Source organism: Drosophila willistoni (assembly GCF_018902025.1).
Source record: "Drosophila willistoni isolate 14030-0811.24 chromosome XL unlocalized genomic scaffold, UCI_dwil_1.1 Seg142, whole genome shotgun sequence".
NCBI classification, from domain to species: Eukaryota; Metazoa; Arthropoda; class Insecta; order Diptera; family Drosophilidae; genus Drosophila; species Drosophila willistoni.
The window spans coordinates 8,140,791-8,155,374 of NW_025814053.1; the positions used below are offsets into that span (position 1 = coordinate 8,140,791).

At 35.7% G+C, this 14,584-nt stretch overlaps 1 protein-coding gene across 1 annotated transcript; it reads left to right on the forward strand.

Moving 5' to 3' along the window:
• The first annotated feature begins 6,589 nt into the window (after window positions 1-6,589).
• On the forward strand, window positions 6,590-11,774 carry LOC6644657 (glutamine synthetase 2 cytoplasmic). Its single transcript, XM_002067306.2, has 4 exons — window positions 6,590-6,709; window positions 6,820-7,004; window positions 10,094-10,626; window positions 10,695-11,774. The coding sequence occupies exons 2-4, from the start codon at window positions 6,821-6,823 to the stop codon at window positions 11,085-11,087; spliced, it is 1,110 nt and encodes a 369-aa protein (XP_002067342.1). The 5' UTR covers window positions 6,590-6,709; window position 6,820; the 3' UTR covers window positions 11,088-11,774.
• Window positions 11,775-14,584: the final 2,810 nt, after the last annotated feature.

Genomic DNA, 14,584 nt, shown 5'->3' on the forward strand with positions numbered 1-14,584 from the left:
ATAACACTTTCAGATTCAATTTTTTCATTAACTACTAAGAATAATTGTTGTAATTTTACATCAAAATATTCAAAAATACTTTAAATTTTTCTCAACATTTCACGAATTAAGAGAAAAATATATTAAAAAGTCGTGATTTTTATGCATTTATGAGAACATCGGAATCAAAAGCGAAAATAAGTCTCAAATCTGATTCCGCCAAAGACATGCGGAATCGGAAACAGGCCTCAATATCTCATTGACATCCATTTGTAGAAAACTATTGACGAATGCTCTATATAATTATAAGAATGCGAAATGCGAATTCAAACAGTTTAAAGGGTATCGAATAGTCTGTGCCAATAAACGTAACAAACACACCCAAAGTACTTTACTTTGTGGGTGGCTTTGGTCGCATACCTCCCAGCGCTATCAGAGATCAAAGTTTGTGGCCAAGTTTATGGCCAGCCCCATACCCTAGCCTAGATCAAGTATGCCGTCCGAAACAATTTGAATGCAGAATAATGCCCAATGCGTCGTTTAAAATGAATCGACCTCAGCCAGGGCAAGACGCATGCGCACTTCACGTGAACGCCAAATGCGAATTAGTCGGCAAATGTCGTCAAGAATAAAGAACGATGGCCGATGGCGATGCTTCGTCGTTTTTTTTTTTGTTTGCATTTTATTTTATTTTATTTTTGGCGATTAATAGAAAATTATTTCACGTTTGTTTGCTTATTTGATATAAATGAATTTGTGTATGTATGCGTGTGTGTGTGTGTTTGTATGTTTATACATTTAGCCGTATATGTTAATTGTGCATTTAAAATTGAAATAAAATGAAGCTTGTCGCAATATATTTGAAAAATTTCAAACGTCTGTCGTCTGGGTCCGAGCCATCCGTCTGGCCCGTCTGCCTGTCCAGACTTTGGACCGTACGCCTCGTCTGGTCGGCTGGTCGGTTGGTCGGTTGGTCGGACGGGTCGGATCCGATGGTATGGAATCGAATTGGATTGGATCAGATCGTATCAGGTCTGCGTGGTGTCGTTTTATTATTTGCGTTTAAATTTAGATCGACTGGTGAATGTAACACTTACGCATTTTAATAAGAGAAATGAAACATTGGAATGGACAATGCACGTCTGTCGAATACAGAAATTTCTAGGGGAAGAAAAATTACAAACATTTCATAAGGAATTCATCTCGAAAATGCTATACACTTTCTTTTTGCAACTTTTTCTAATATTTTTCAGAATTTTTCATTATACTAACAATTTATTATTATTTTTTTCTTTAGCTTAAATGGAAGTAATTTTTTTGTTTTTGTTACTAAATCTATTAAAAAAAACTTGTTCTTGTTGCATATTGCGCATACGCAATGTTGGTGACCATCTTCTAGTTGGCTTCATATTAGAGTTAACTCTGCGTATGCGTGATATTTTTCTAGCCCAAAATAAATCTATGTAAGAATTCTTTAGATTCTTTCGCTTAAAATGATTCGTATTTATATATATATAGTCCAAGTCCAATTAACTCGCTATATGCTGAGGAATATATTCCCTTCCAATTCTTACATTTGACTGAGGTCAAAAGGCATCCAAACACTTCATTTTTGAATCAAGTAAAGGACAAAGTAATAGAGAAATGGAATGGGCCTAGGATCGGTGCTATCTACCAAGTAAGGCGTAGAGATTTATTTATAAACTTAAGTAAATGTTAAGCCAATTTGAATATCATCTCGAGTTGTTTTTTCTCTTGTCCATCCCAATATACAATTAGGTCTATATATCACACCATTCGACCATTCAACGAGGGAGGTGCGATTGCGATTCCGTTTGCAAATTGAATAATGATCGAATGCTTACATTTTGACAACTGCGTTCCAGACTCACAAAATTTACGTATATATATTTAATATTAATGCAATATTTTATCTCATGCGTAACAGACGGATTTCCTTTTATTATTTTGTATTGGAGTGATAATGAGATACGTATTTCATATACATATGTGTATGTACATATCGAAAAGATCAATTTAACCAGTTAGGAATCGTGTTAAAATTTATATTGATTTAACCCTTTTTTTGGTAACATTTTTCCCGTTATTAATTTGGACTTGATTTGGGTGACTAAACAAAAATGGCAAAGAATAATAAAGTTAAACATTTAGTTTTCTTAGATTTAAATCACTCATACGACATGTATACTTGGCAAGTGTCTCAAGATTCTGCAAAATGACTTCTTATAGGAAAGAAATAATCTTCTTTTGAAGATTAACTTCGAGACGGCTTAAATATTCTAAGCTTGATTTAAAAAATTAATGACTTTTCCTTTGGTTTGTTTAGTCGTCTGGTTTAAGTCAATCGAAAACTCTTTCCATCTAGGTTTAGAATTGTAGGCAAGGCCAAACCTTTTTTCCTGTAAAAAACACTTAACAATTTGTGTTATATATTTTAAATTTAAAACCAGAATTTTAGCAAACCAGACGCATTTTAGTCGTTTGCTTGTAATTTAAACTGATTCGATAAGCGGGGGTAATGAAGGTTAGAGTATGAAATATATCTATTTATAGAACTCGCCAGCCTAACAATAAATCCTCACTATGTAGTTAACATACATAAGATTTTGGCTATATAGCTTTTTTATAGTTTTTTGTTTTTTTTTTTTTTTTAACACGATTTACATAGAGTTTGCGTGGCTGAGTTTATAGACTACAATTTTTTTTTTCTTCTTTTTTGTGATTCAAAGAAAATAAGGTTTACTTTTTTTATTTATGTTTTGGTATGCTCAACGGCGGCGTCAAAGGGGAAGAGAGAGAGAGAGAGATAGAGACACTTTGAGACTAGAGACCTGAGACAAGGCAATTGGCTCAGATGAGACTTGTCCGACTGTCCACATAAAAATGTGAGAATATTGAAAAGGTAATTAGCACATTTTCGTGTTTGTTTGTTTGTTTTATATGCCATAAAAATAATCAAAAAATCGAGTCACACATCCACACACACACACATAGTAATCTTTTAAGTCCAAAAGGAGAGAAAAAAAAAACCTAAATATTGTTATATATGTATATATATAAAGCTGCGACAGCCTATAAAAGCAGATCAATCGCCGCTGAATGTGCGCAGTCTTAAATATAGAATTGCCATTGTGTGCCCATACTCTATCAGTTCTCTTACTCTCGTGTCCAGTGTCCCAGACCCTGATCCAGACCCAGACCGAGACCGAGACCGAGATCGAAACCGAGTCCGAGACCCCCGCGAATATATCACCCGAACAACGACGACATCGTGTGAGAAAATCAATCAGTAGCTAAAACTCTGAAGCATCCCATTCCAGTCATAAAATAAAAATTGATCTGTCAAGTGTCACGAAAAACAAAACGACCAATTTGTTGATCAAAACGTGAGAGATAACAATATAGAAAGAGGAAATAAAAGGAACTAGCATAACAAAATGCATTCATCGTAAGTTCATTAAGATATTAATCAAACAAGCAAAAACATTCTCCACTAATTTAGTATTAAGCATTAAACTAAAGCAAACAAGTGACTTTAATACACTGTGAGAGATAATTGGCATAGACAAATATAAGATTGTTATTCCGTTTCTTTGGCAATTCCTTGTCGGCTTCCATTAACTCCAAGAATTTCAGAAATTACTTGAAAAGAAATTCCATTTTTTAGGGAAAACATAAGCTTACAAGAGAGAGGAATCCTCCCCAAAGAGAAGTTGGTTAAGAGAAGTTCTTTATTTTTCTTGTTGTAAATGCAGAACTAAAGATTTACTCAGATCAAAGAAGCTGCACTGGTTAATCCAACATCATGGATGGAGAGCGAAATGTACCAAAAATAAAGTTTATTGTAGATTTTTCATCTACCAAATTTATACTACCCATCTAAAAATAGGAAAACTGGATAAATATATGTGGTTCTTAGTCAAACAGTTCTGTATCCGAAATTCCCATAAACCGATAGGACTAATCTTGATCTTCAAAAATTTCTCTGGATCTCTAAGATCTCTTTCGGTGGGAGAGTGTTTTTTTAAAGGATAAAAGTTTCAGGATTTCACATACAAAATAATCTAAAAAATTAAAAGTCATATTAAACGTAATAGAAGTTCCTAAAGAGGTGTCCAAATAGCGATTTATATCTTAGCATGGTTTGAATTTGTATACAAATCTAAAGTTAGTTTATTAAATTTTCCCTGAAGGAGTCAAAAGAGTTCCTTATTTCGTTGGACTGGCCATACACATGTACATATATGTTTATATATATATTTTTATTCAATTATTAAAAAAGTTGGCTTAAACCTTCTTAGACTGGCTTTACATTATAATATATATAATATAATTAAATTGAAAAACGAAACATCTAACTATCTTTCAGAATAAACATTTTGCATTAACTACAATTCATTTGTAATCCATAATCTGATATTAATAAGTGCCAATTTCTCTCAGTGTGTATACGCAATGCTTTGAAACGTTTGCCAAAATCCTTGTAAGTGCTTTATCTTTAAATGCTGATGAGCCGACAAATCGGTCACATCGCATCTAAAATGTAGCAAGAATTTCAATTAAATTTACAATAATATAAACAAAAAGACCAGGCAACAAAGAAAAAGTGTGTAACACAGAGAGAGAGAGAAAGAGAGATTGAAAAAAAAGTGAATTAAAAATAAACAAAACGGTTTTTAGTAGGAAGCGATTTTCAAATTTAACGGCGACTAACTACATCAGCCAGCCAGGAACGACGACGCGTCGCGACGCGTTGATGTTGACGTCGACGTCGACGAAAGTGACAGTGGCAGCGACGTCGACGACGACGCCGACGCCGATGCCGATGCCTTGCCGCTGCCCCTGAATAGTTGTAGCTAACTTCGACATACTAACGTTGCTCTAATCGTTTGTTGTTGTTGTTGCTGTTGTTGTTGTTGTTGGAGAATTTGCAGCAACAGCAGCTAAAACAAGGCGACACGGCGACAACAGCTGTTACTGAATTTGTTTTTGTTTTCGGTTTGTCGATGCCGCCGCCCCCAACCCCTTTAGAACAGAAAACGCTGCCGCGTCTTTGTGACGTTGACGTTGATGCACAGTGGGACCAAAATTGATGCACATAACAGAGATGACAATGAAACTAAAGCAAATCCAAATAAATTAGGATAAATCAGCCATAAATCAATTTGAAAAGAAAACACAAAATTATTATCAGAAGCAGCTTTTTATAAACAATAACAATAAAATGTTGTAGGTCAAGCAAAATAATGGAAAATTTAAAAAGATATTTTAGAAATGTAAACTTAACTAATTGTCAATTTAATAGATTCAACTAACATTTCTCAGATTAATTTGTATTTACAAACTTAAGTATTTAGGCCAGGGACCGATGGTGATATATATAATAAATATTAGTTTTCATTTTTGTATATATTCTTTCAAAAAGATCATAAGTTTTCAGTAATAATTTAATAATAAATCTAAACCGAAATGGAAATTTTAATTGATGCCCTTCGATTCCATTTCGTTTGATGTTAGAATTTACTAAACTTCAAAAATTTAAAAATCATTAAGCATAATGAGATATATATTTAATATATAAAGTTTAGCTTCTTGATTTTCATTTGGGATTCTATTATTTTTAACCAACTAATTTCATTAGGAAGGTGAAGAAAACAGGTAGAAAGCCCTATATTGACTTATAGGTAACTTAGCACTAAATAGTTTCTAAATTAGCTAAATAAATATTTTGAGTTTGATTAGCAATTCCGAAATCACTTTTATATTAAACCATTCTACGTTTGAAAGGGAAAAGAAAGCAGACTATCTTCGATATATATAGATATTCCCACATAGGTCAGTCCATATGCATATATCATGGACGGATCCAGGGGGAATCCGTATTCTCTTGGATCCTCATACTGACAAAATGAAATAATCGACAATTATCAAAATTACCGAGCCAAAAATTTGAATTTTTTGATCGAGCACTCGACCCGAAAATATTTGCTAGATCCGTCCATATACATATATGTAGATATATCCAGCTAAATGAGAAGCAAAGTCTGTCAACAATAAAAAATTATCTTAAGATCCAATGAAATTGAGGATTTAAAATTTACAAAAAATTAGGAATATCGGAAAAGTCACCTTATCAGTTACAAAATTTTCCAATGAAAATTATCTCTTGTGTTTGGAAACCTTTTTGGTAACTTATCGTTTTGCATGCAGCAGCAGAGAGAAAGAGAGAGATAAAAGCAAAAAGAGAGTTCTTTGATGAGACAAAGACAAACAAAATTTTCATTTGAGTTTTCCGGCCCAATGTGCGTCGCTGCTGCGTCGCTGCTGCCGCTGCTGCTATTGAGACGTCGCCGTTTGCTGCTGTCGTCGGTCGCTTAGTTTGTTGTAAGTAGTATACTAGGCAGTAACAACAACAACAGCAGCAACAGCAGCAGCAACAACAACAGCAATAATAGCAACCACAGCAAACACAAAACAGCGAATATCATTTAGTATTTTTTTGTTGTTGTTGTTGTTGTTTTATTGTTTTTGTTTGTCGTTATAAATTGAGTTGGAATAACGCTTTCCAGCTTAGTCGTGTTCCAGTAACGCTTCCGCGAGCAACCTATATTAAAATAAAAAAAAAAATCCACACTTTCCTACTAAATATAACCCAAAAAGGGATCCGAAACCCACCCACAAAGCATAGCATATAGAAACAACTGATCAGGTAGATATAGTTGATCCCGTTGATCACCGATCCCGATTTTAATTCACTTTGTGGTTACTTTCTCGCTGTCTCTCTCTCGTCGTTTGGGATTATTTTTCTCAATATCTCAGTATGTCCGCTAGAATCCTGGAAGACTCGCCCAATGCGCGCATCAATAAGACCATCTTGGATCGGTATCTGGCGTTGCCATTGCAGGAGAATGTTGTCCAGGCCACATACGTGTGGATCGATGGCACCGGCGAGGATCTACGCTGCAAGGATCGCACCCTAGACTTTATTCCATCGAGTCCAAAGGGTAAGTACGCATCATCCCCAATCAAACATTTTTCGCCGGAATCCATGTCATGACCCGGTACAATGCCCGCCATCCATCCATCCCTCCATCTAATCTAATCTCGCCCGGGACAAGTGTGCCTGACAGTTGTGAGTGCTGCCCGGATTTATCAGGTGTGCTGGGTGGTTGGCCCGGCCAGACGGTCGTCACTCTTTTTTTTTTTCGTTTTTTGGTTTTTTTTTATGGCCTGTCGCAAATTTCTGACCAGTTTTAATAGTACATTTATTTTTTGGAGGGGAGCTTTAAATACTCTTAATTAGACATTGCAAAGTTTTTAATTGATCAGACGGACGACAGACGACGAATGACGATTGAATTGTATTTACTATATATAAAAATATACTTGTACTTAATAGACACATACATATATATGTATGTATTGTGTATAGATAGGCTTATAAAAGTATTTCTAGATTCTGGGAAAATATACATATATGTATGTATATATAAACGCGCGCCATTGGATGTGATGGTTCACGATCACATCAAGTGTGAGTGAGGCTATAAAAGCAAAACTTACTTATTGTAGAATTCAATCAATTAATTAACTGATAATTGATCGCCGACCGCTATAGCTTAAGCAATTTTATTTTATTTTACTCATTTTGGGTAATGGGTAATTCCGATTCCGATGGGGATTACCGGGATTATATGTTAAACAGAACTTATGCAATCATTATTATATGAGAGATAGTTAAATAGAGAAGGGTAAAAAGAGGGGAGAACTTTTAAAGGAAAGTGTTTTAATAAAAAGTGATCTTTGTAGCAGATTCTTGATCTGTAAAGGGCTTAAGGGATCATTTCATATTGTCATTTCGATTCGGCAATGTTCATCTAAGGATTCCCTCCTTAAATTTAAGCCCCATAAATGTTAGAGAAAACATCTGTTCACCCGAAGACCACAAAAGAAAGAAGTGAATGTCTTTGGCTACCAATGACCTTTGTTACCAAAATACTTTTTATGGCGTCTTATTTATATTTCGACTGATAATGCCGTTTCGGTAAAATATGAAAGAGTTCTTGTGTTGCTTTTAATATCATCATAATTGACTAATTGTAAGTTTTGTTTTGTGTTTTGTTTTTTTTTCATTTAATGTGCAAGTGCAATTAGTTTACTATCCCGTGTTAGTACTATACATATATGTATATGGGCTTTATCGGGCCGTAAACTCGTGTGCCCCAGACAAACATAAAATGCTATCAAGCAAAAGCGCAATGAAAGTCTCCTCGGAAGCAAAATTCATTTGCTCAACACATTGAATGCACATTTCAAATGAAGCGATATGATTATAAAGATAATAATGGGCAAATTGAAATCACTTTCAAAAGGTCAAAGGATAATTTGCCAATTTACCAAATAACACTCAAACCACAAGGACAGTGACAAGGACAAAGCAAACAAGCCAATTAGACAAAATGTTTGATAATTTGTATTTGTATTCAAAGTACTTGAGAATTATTGATTAATATTTTGTGGTGAGAATAGTTCTCCAAATCAGATCACACTAGTCGTCCCTCGCTCCGCTCCCTCCCGCACCGCTCGCCACCAGCCTTCATGTGAAGAGCAATTAATCATTTACTATGTGAGGAGGTTGACACAGTGACACGCTGTCTCTACAGCTGTTTATCAATTGGCAGCGGCACGCCCTAAACCCGTGCTACTCTTTTGTCGCCCGATCGAGAGTAGAATGTAAACTAGAGATATATGTACATGCATAGTTAGAGATAGAGACAGCAGATAGACAGATAGAGAGAGAGAGAGAGAGAGAGAGAGAGTGTGTGAGATATCATCACACTGAATGTTGATGTAAACAAAAACGTTGGCCCAAGGTCATTAGAGACTTTGCCTATACATCGTGTACATCCCCCCAACACTTGCCACTCTCTCCTCCCCAACCCTTTGGTCTAGCTAGAAACAATAGAAATTTGCATAAGTGAAATATTTTCATTAGAACTATTACAACTAAATATGTATGCATTCGGTTACTACTGTAAACACATCAAACAAATGAGTAAATATACATTTGTATCTGTTTCACTGAGATAATAATGGAAAAATCCAACTAATGATAAACAATCAAATCTTGGAAAATCAAATATATCCAATGAAAACTATTTTTCAAGAGATTCACTCTAAATGATATCAAATCATTTTTCCTCTGGTCAAGTTACTACTATAAACACCTGTGCCACGTGTCGTATGAGCGATACACACATTTCCCAAAAGAAGATTCGAAACATGCGCCTAACAAACAACAAAAAAAAAACCAGTCTAATGTAGTTAGTTAGATAGATTACATGCAGCTACTGTCTCTGGGTGGTGGTGATTGACGTGAAGTGGGTGGTGGGCAGGGAAGGGTAGAGGGGGGAATTAACTACTATATATCCATTATAATAATCAGAAAAGCAAACTGGTTCCCATTTGATATTATTGTCAATTGTCTGTTTGTTGTTTTGTGTAAACAGTCATAATCAGAATGCAGCAACAAAAAAAAAAAAAAAAAATGTGAAATGTAATATGCAATAACAATAACAACAACAACAACACATAATATTTGTAATCAAGTACCAACTTACAATTTCATTTGGAGGTGGGTGGAAAAGGGAGAAGAAGGCATTGCCACTGCCATTGCCACTTAGAATTCCCTTGGCCCCCACTCAAGGTTTACTCTAATCACATTTAAGAACTTGACCCAAATTTGTTTATTTTTTTGATAATTGGTTTTTGGGTGGATTTGTTTGTTTTATTTTAACAACTTACCATTATCAGAAGAATATTCTCTCCTCAAGGTCATTAGATTACATACTAGTTGAATTTACATGGCGATACGAAGTCGGGTTGGAGGGTGGGTGAAGGGTGGATAGGGGGGGACAGACACTCTAATCAATTGCCACCAATTATGATTAATAAACGAGTTCATACATTGATGATAATACAGATGATGAATCAAGATTGTCGCCCAGTGATTATCTCATCTCATCTCATCCGGTCGTGTGATTTAACATCCCCTCCCTCCCCTCTCTAAAGAATTGATGTTGTATTTTTGTAGAATTGCCCGTTTGGAATTACGATGGCAGCTCTTGTTATCAGGCCGAGGGCTCAAATTCGGACACCTATCTATATCCAGTGGCCATCTACAAGGATCCCTTCCGCCGTGGCAACAACATTCTGGTCATGTGCGATACCTACAAATTCGATGGCACTCCCACCGATACCAACAAGCGCAAGACCTGCCTGGAGGTGGCCAACAAGTGTGTAGACGCCGAGCCCTGGTTTGGCATTGAGCAGGAGTATACGTTCCTTGACTTCGATGGCCATCCATTGGGTTGGCCCAAGAACGGTTATCCCGGACCCCAGGGACCCTACTACTGCGGTGTTGGTGCCAATAAGGTCTATGCCCGTGACATTGTGGATGCTCATTATCGTGCCTGCTTGTATGCTGGCATCAAGGTGTCCGGCACCAATGCCGAAGTGATGCCAGCCCAATGGGAATTCCAAGTGGGTCCATGTGTGGGCATTTCGATTGGTGATGATCTATGGATGGCTCGCTTCCTGTTGCATCGCATCTCTGAAGAATTTGGCGTAAGTTTTCATCACCTCATCACCATATGGGAAGTTATTCCAAGTCTTTGGTTTTTCTGCTTGTCTAGATTGTTGCCACCCTTGATCCCAAGCCCATGCCTGGCGATTGGAACGGCGCTGGTGCCCACACCAATGTCTCGACAAAGGCCATGCGCGAGGATGGCGGCATTCGTGACATCGAGAAGGCTGTGGCCAAGCTCTCCAAATGCCATGAGCGTCACATTCGTGCCTACGATCCCAAACAGGGCCAGGACAATGCCCGTCGTCTAACTGGCAAGCATGAGACGAGCTCCATTACCGATTTTAGTGCCGGTGTGGCCAATCGTGGCTGCAGCATACGCATCCCACGTGGTGTTAACGATGACGGCAAGGGCTATTTCGAGGATCGTCGACCCAGCTCAAATTGCGATCCGTATTCCGTAGTGGAGGCTATTCTGCGGACAATCTGCTTGGACGAGTAGACATCTCCCATCCCCCCCACCCCCTAAACGATTCTCGTTCAGCCTTGTTTCACGCCCCTTGTTGTCTTGTTTAACTGTCACACTGATCCCGGACCCCCGTATACCCGTCTCCCCCTTCGAATCTAACCAGAAGGAGAGACGGCCTAATCTTAGGCATTAGCTTTTAGGTTATCAAACATTCAAGTTTACCTAACGTATTTTCCAGAGTTAAACTTTAGGCAGCTGCTCTTTATCATATGCGATTTTTCTATATGATCCCAAATATTTCCCATACACATTATCGACATACATATATATACATATATATATAATTTTTTTTTTGTTTTTTTTTTCCCCTGTTATGCTTATGCTGTTATTATGTTTTAGGCAACAACAAACAAATCCCAAGATCGATAGATTGATCCAACCCACCCATACTACGCATATCTAACTGCTATATACATACATATATACACTCCCTGCCCCACCCCCGCGCCCTTTCACGCCACGAAGAACACAAAGAAAAACTCAAAAACAAAGAAAGCAAAAAGACCAAACTTCTAAAACCAAAATCTAACGAAAGAAAAAAAGAGAGAAAGAAAAAAAAAACCCATAATTGGTAATGATATTAATTAATTAATGTTAATTATAAACTACAAATGTATACATATACTCTTTAGTTAAGTAAATGCACAAAAAAAAATGTAACAACAATTTGCTCATCATTCTCTGTGGGTTTGGAAAACACAGCTTTTCCATGCGGATGGATCAGGAACAGGTGAACAGGATACAATTTTGGAATGTCCTCTCGAATGGGATTGATTCTTGATTTGCTTGCTAAAGTTCCTAAAAAATAAATACTACTTAGCATCTATCAACATTTATACAGAAAACTTAAAAAAAAAAATATTCTAATGTGATATAAAAGCTGTTAAGAAACAGTTTTTTAAATGTGTACCACAAGTTCCACTTATTATATTGTCCATCTGTGGCTTTAGCTCTTTCTTGGTCTAATCTTGGTCTTAACTTTGAATGCCGAATTTCTAGCGAGCAAAATGCAAGTAGTCAAGTGTGAAATTATCTTTCAGTTTTGCTCAAAGATTGGACTGGATCCCATTTAACCCATTCAACAAATATTTTTACAACTAAATTGGGTTTCTAAACCTAATTTGTTATGTTAAATTATAAAGGCCCATTGAAACAATTGTACTGAGAAGCTTTAATTGGTCAAGGAAGACTCAATTTACTAATAAACCAGAGGGCCGGGGCTAACTTCGACCGCGTCAAAGTTTGTGTACCCTTGCAACTTTTTTGGTAACTGTATGATGTAGTCACCCGATCTTGATCAAATATGGCAAAGTCGTTTATAGGCACAATAAACTCACCAATAATAAATTTCAACAAATTTCGACAATAGCTCAGAAAATAACGAATTTATTGAGAAAAGTCACTTTTGGTGATTTTGCTATTTTTATGGGAACTATATGATATAGTGATCCGATCCGGCTGAATCCAAGATATACAACCCTTGCAGTATATACAAGCCTACATGCAAAATTTCAGCTCTGCAGCTCTAACGGTCGGAGATGCTTCCTTCTATGCGTTGCACACTTCTGACCAAAATTGATATTACCTTTTTGCAAGGGTATAAAAAATAGGATTAGATCGAAATCCTGATTTTCGAGTGGCGAAACTTGGAATAAAATTCAAAAGATCATTATATATTTACCAAACAGGAATAGGTATTTATCCTAAAAACTCAAAATAATGAAAAAAAAGTGTTAAATATTGCTGAAATACGAAGAAAAGAATCGTTTAACACATAAACACTTGTTCTTTCAGTTTGCCAAAGCTTTAAATAGGGCGCGTATACTTTAGATCCCTTTATACTGTGGATAGGGCCATCTAGACAAGGGAATTGAGTAGTTAAAACTGCTCACAAATTGGCCTTAAAGAAGTTTTGCTAACAACTGCGGAGGACAAATGAGGACAAAGTTGTATATTTATTTAATAAAGAGGATTCCTTCACGACTCAAAAACATAGAATACCATCCCCAGTGAACTTATGTATGTGGAAATTTTCATTTTCCATTCCATTCCATCGATAATAAAAACCACATTTATTTTTTTGACGATTTTATTTCGTTTTTATTAAAAGTTATAACTCGTTTTCGTTTCGCTTGTTTAAATTAAAACATTTGTGTGTGTGTGTTTTGTTTTTTTCAGTTTGAGGAAGTGGTTACTAATGTTTGCATTGGTTCACAAATTTCACTTTAGTTATATGTATATACATACATATACTTGTACGTGTGTATATGTATGCAAATGTAAATTTAACACAATTTTCACTACAGTTATTGTATATGTTGTATATTATGTATAATTGGATCTCTCGTTTGCCTTCATCTTAAAAAAAAAACAACAAAGTAGTTCAAAGTACAAGAATTTCTTAAATTTCTCGAATTTCTTCAAATTTTTTCATTACTGGGATACATATGTATGTATATGTATTTGTATATATATAGAGATAGTTTTTCTACTTTTGAGACAGACAAAAAACAAAAGTTAACAATGAGATGACAAAATTTTAATTCAAAGTTAATTCAAATTAGAAATGTTGTTTATTCCTTTTTAAGATTAATGGAAGTTGATTTATTTGTGTGTGTGTTTTTTTTGAATTATTTTTCTTTTTTTTTGTATTTGTATGTGTATTAATATAATTACTGCAACTTGTAACTTGTATTATTCATAAGGAGGCGGGGCGATCAGCTAAGCAAAACTGACTACATTTGATTAAAAAAAAAAAAAAAGCTTTTGTAATTAATATGCAAGGCGAGTTACCCTGTAACCATCAATGATGAACTCATTTGTATATGCATCTATCGGTTAAATCAGACAGACTTAACTATAACAAAAGGCTGCTCTCACAGGGTATCTGCAGCAAGGTCATTGGCATTTGAAAGTCAATTTATAAACTGCAATTTCTGACAACATTTATCAAATCGAAAGAAAAAACAAAAAAATGCTATGTTGACAGATCTTGGCACATGGCAAGTTCAATAACTTGTGGATGAGTCAGTGTAGGGACCCAGACCGAGACAAAGACAAAGATAGTGATAAAGATCGGCAAATGTTTGCACATTAATTCTCAAACGCGACTTCCACATTGCGGCATTAGCAGTCAATAGAGAGAGCTAATCATTTAACGCGTTTGCGCGCCCATTGAGAAGACCAAAGCGCTACAATGTATACAGTCTAGACGTTGAACAAACGCTAAATTATAAATTGCGTCGAACTATTTCCGATATATATGTATATAGGTCAGGTGCAGCAGCAATCGTTTGTCTGCTGATTCTTTCCCCCAAAGGTCTCTCTCCTATGGACATAAGTAATCATCATATTAACTTCACATACATACATTTAACACTTATATATATATATATATATATAAATATATAGATATCGTTAAACTTGTGCGCCATTAAAATTGAATTACATATTGCTAAATTTGTTGTCAG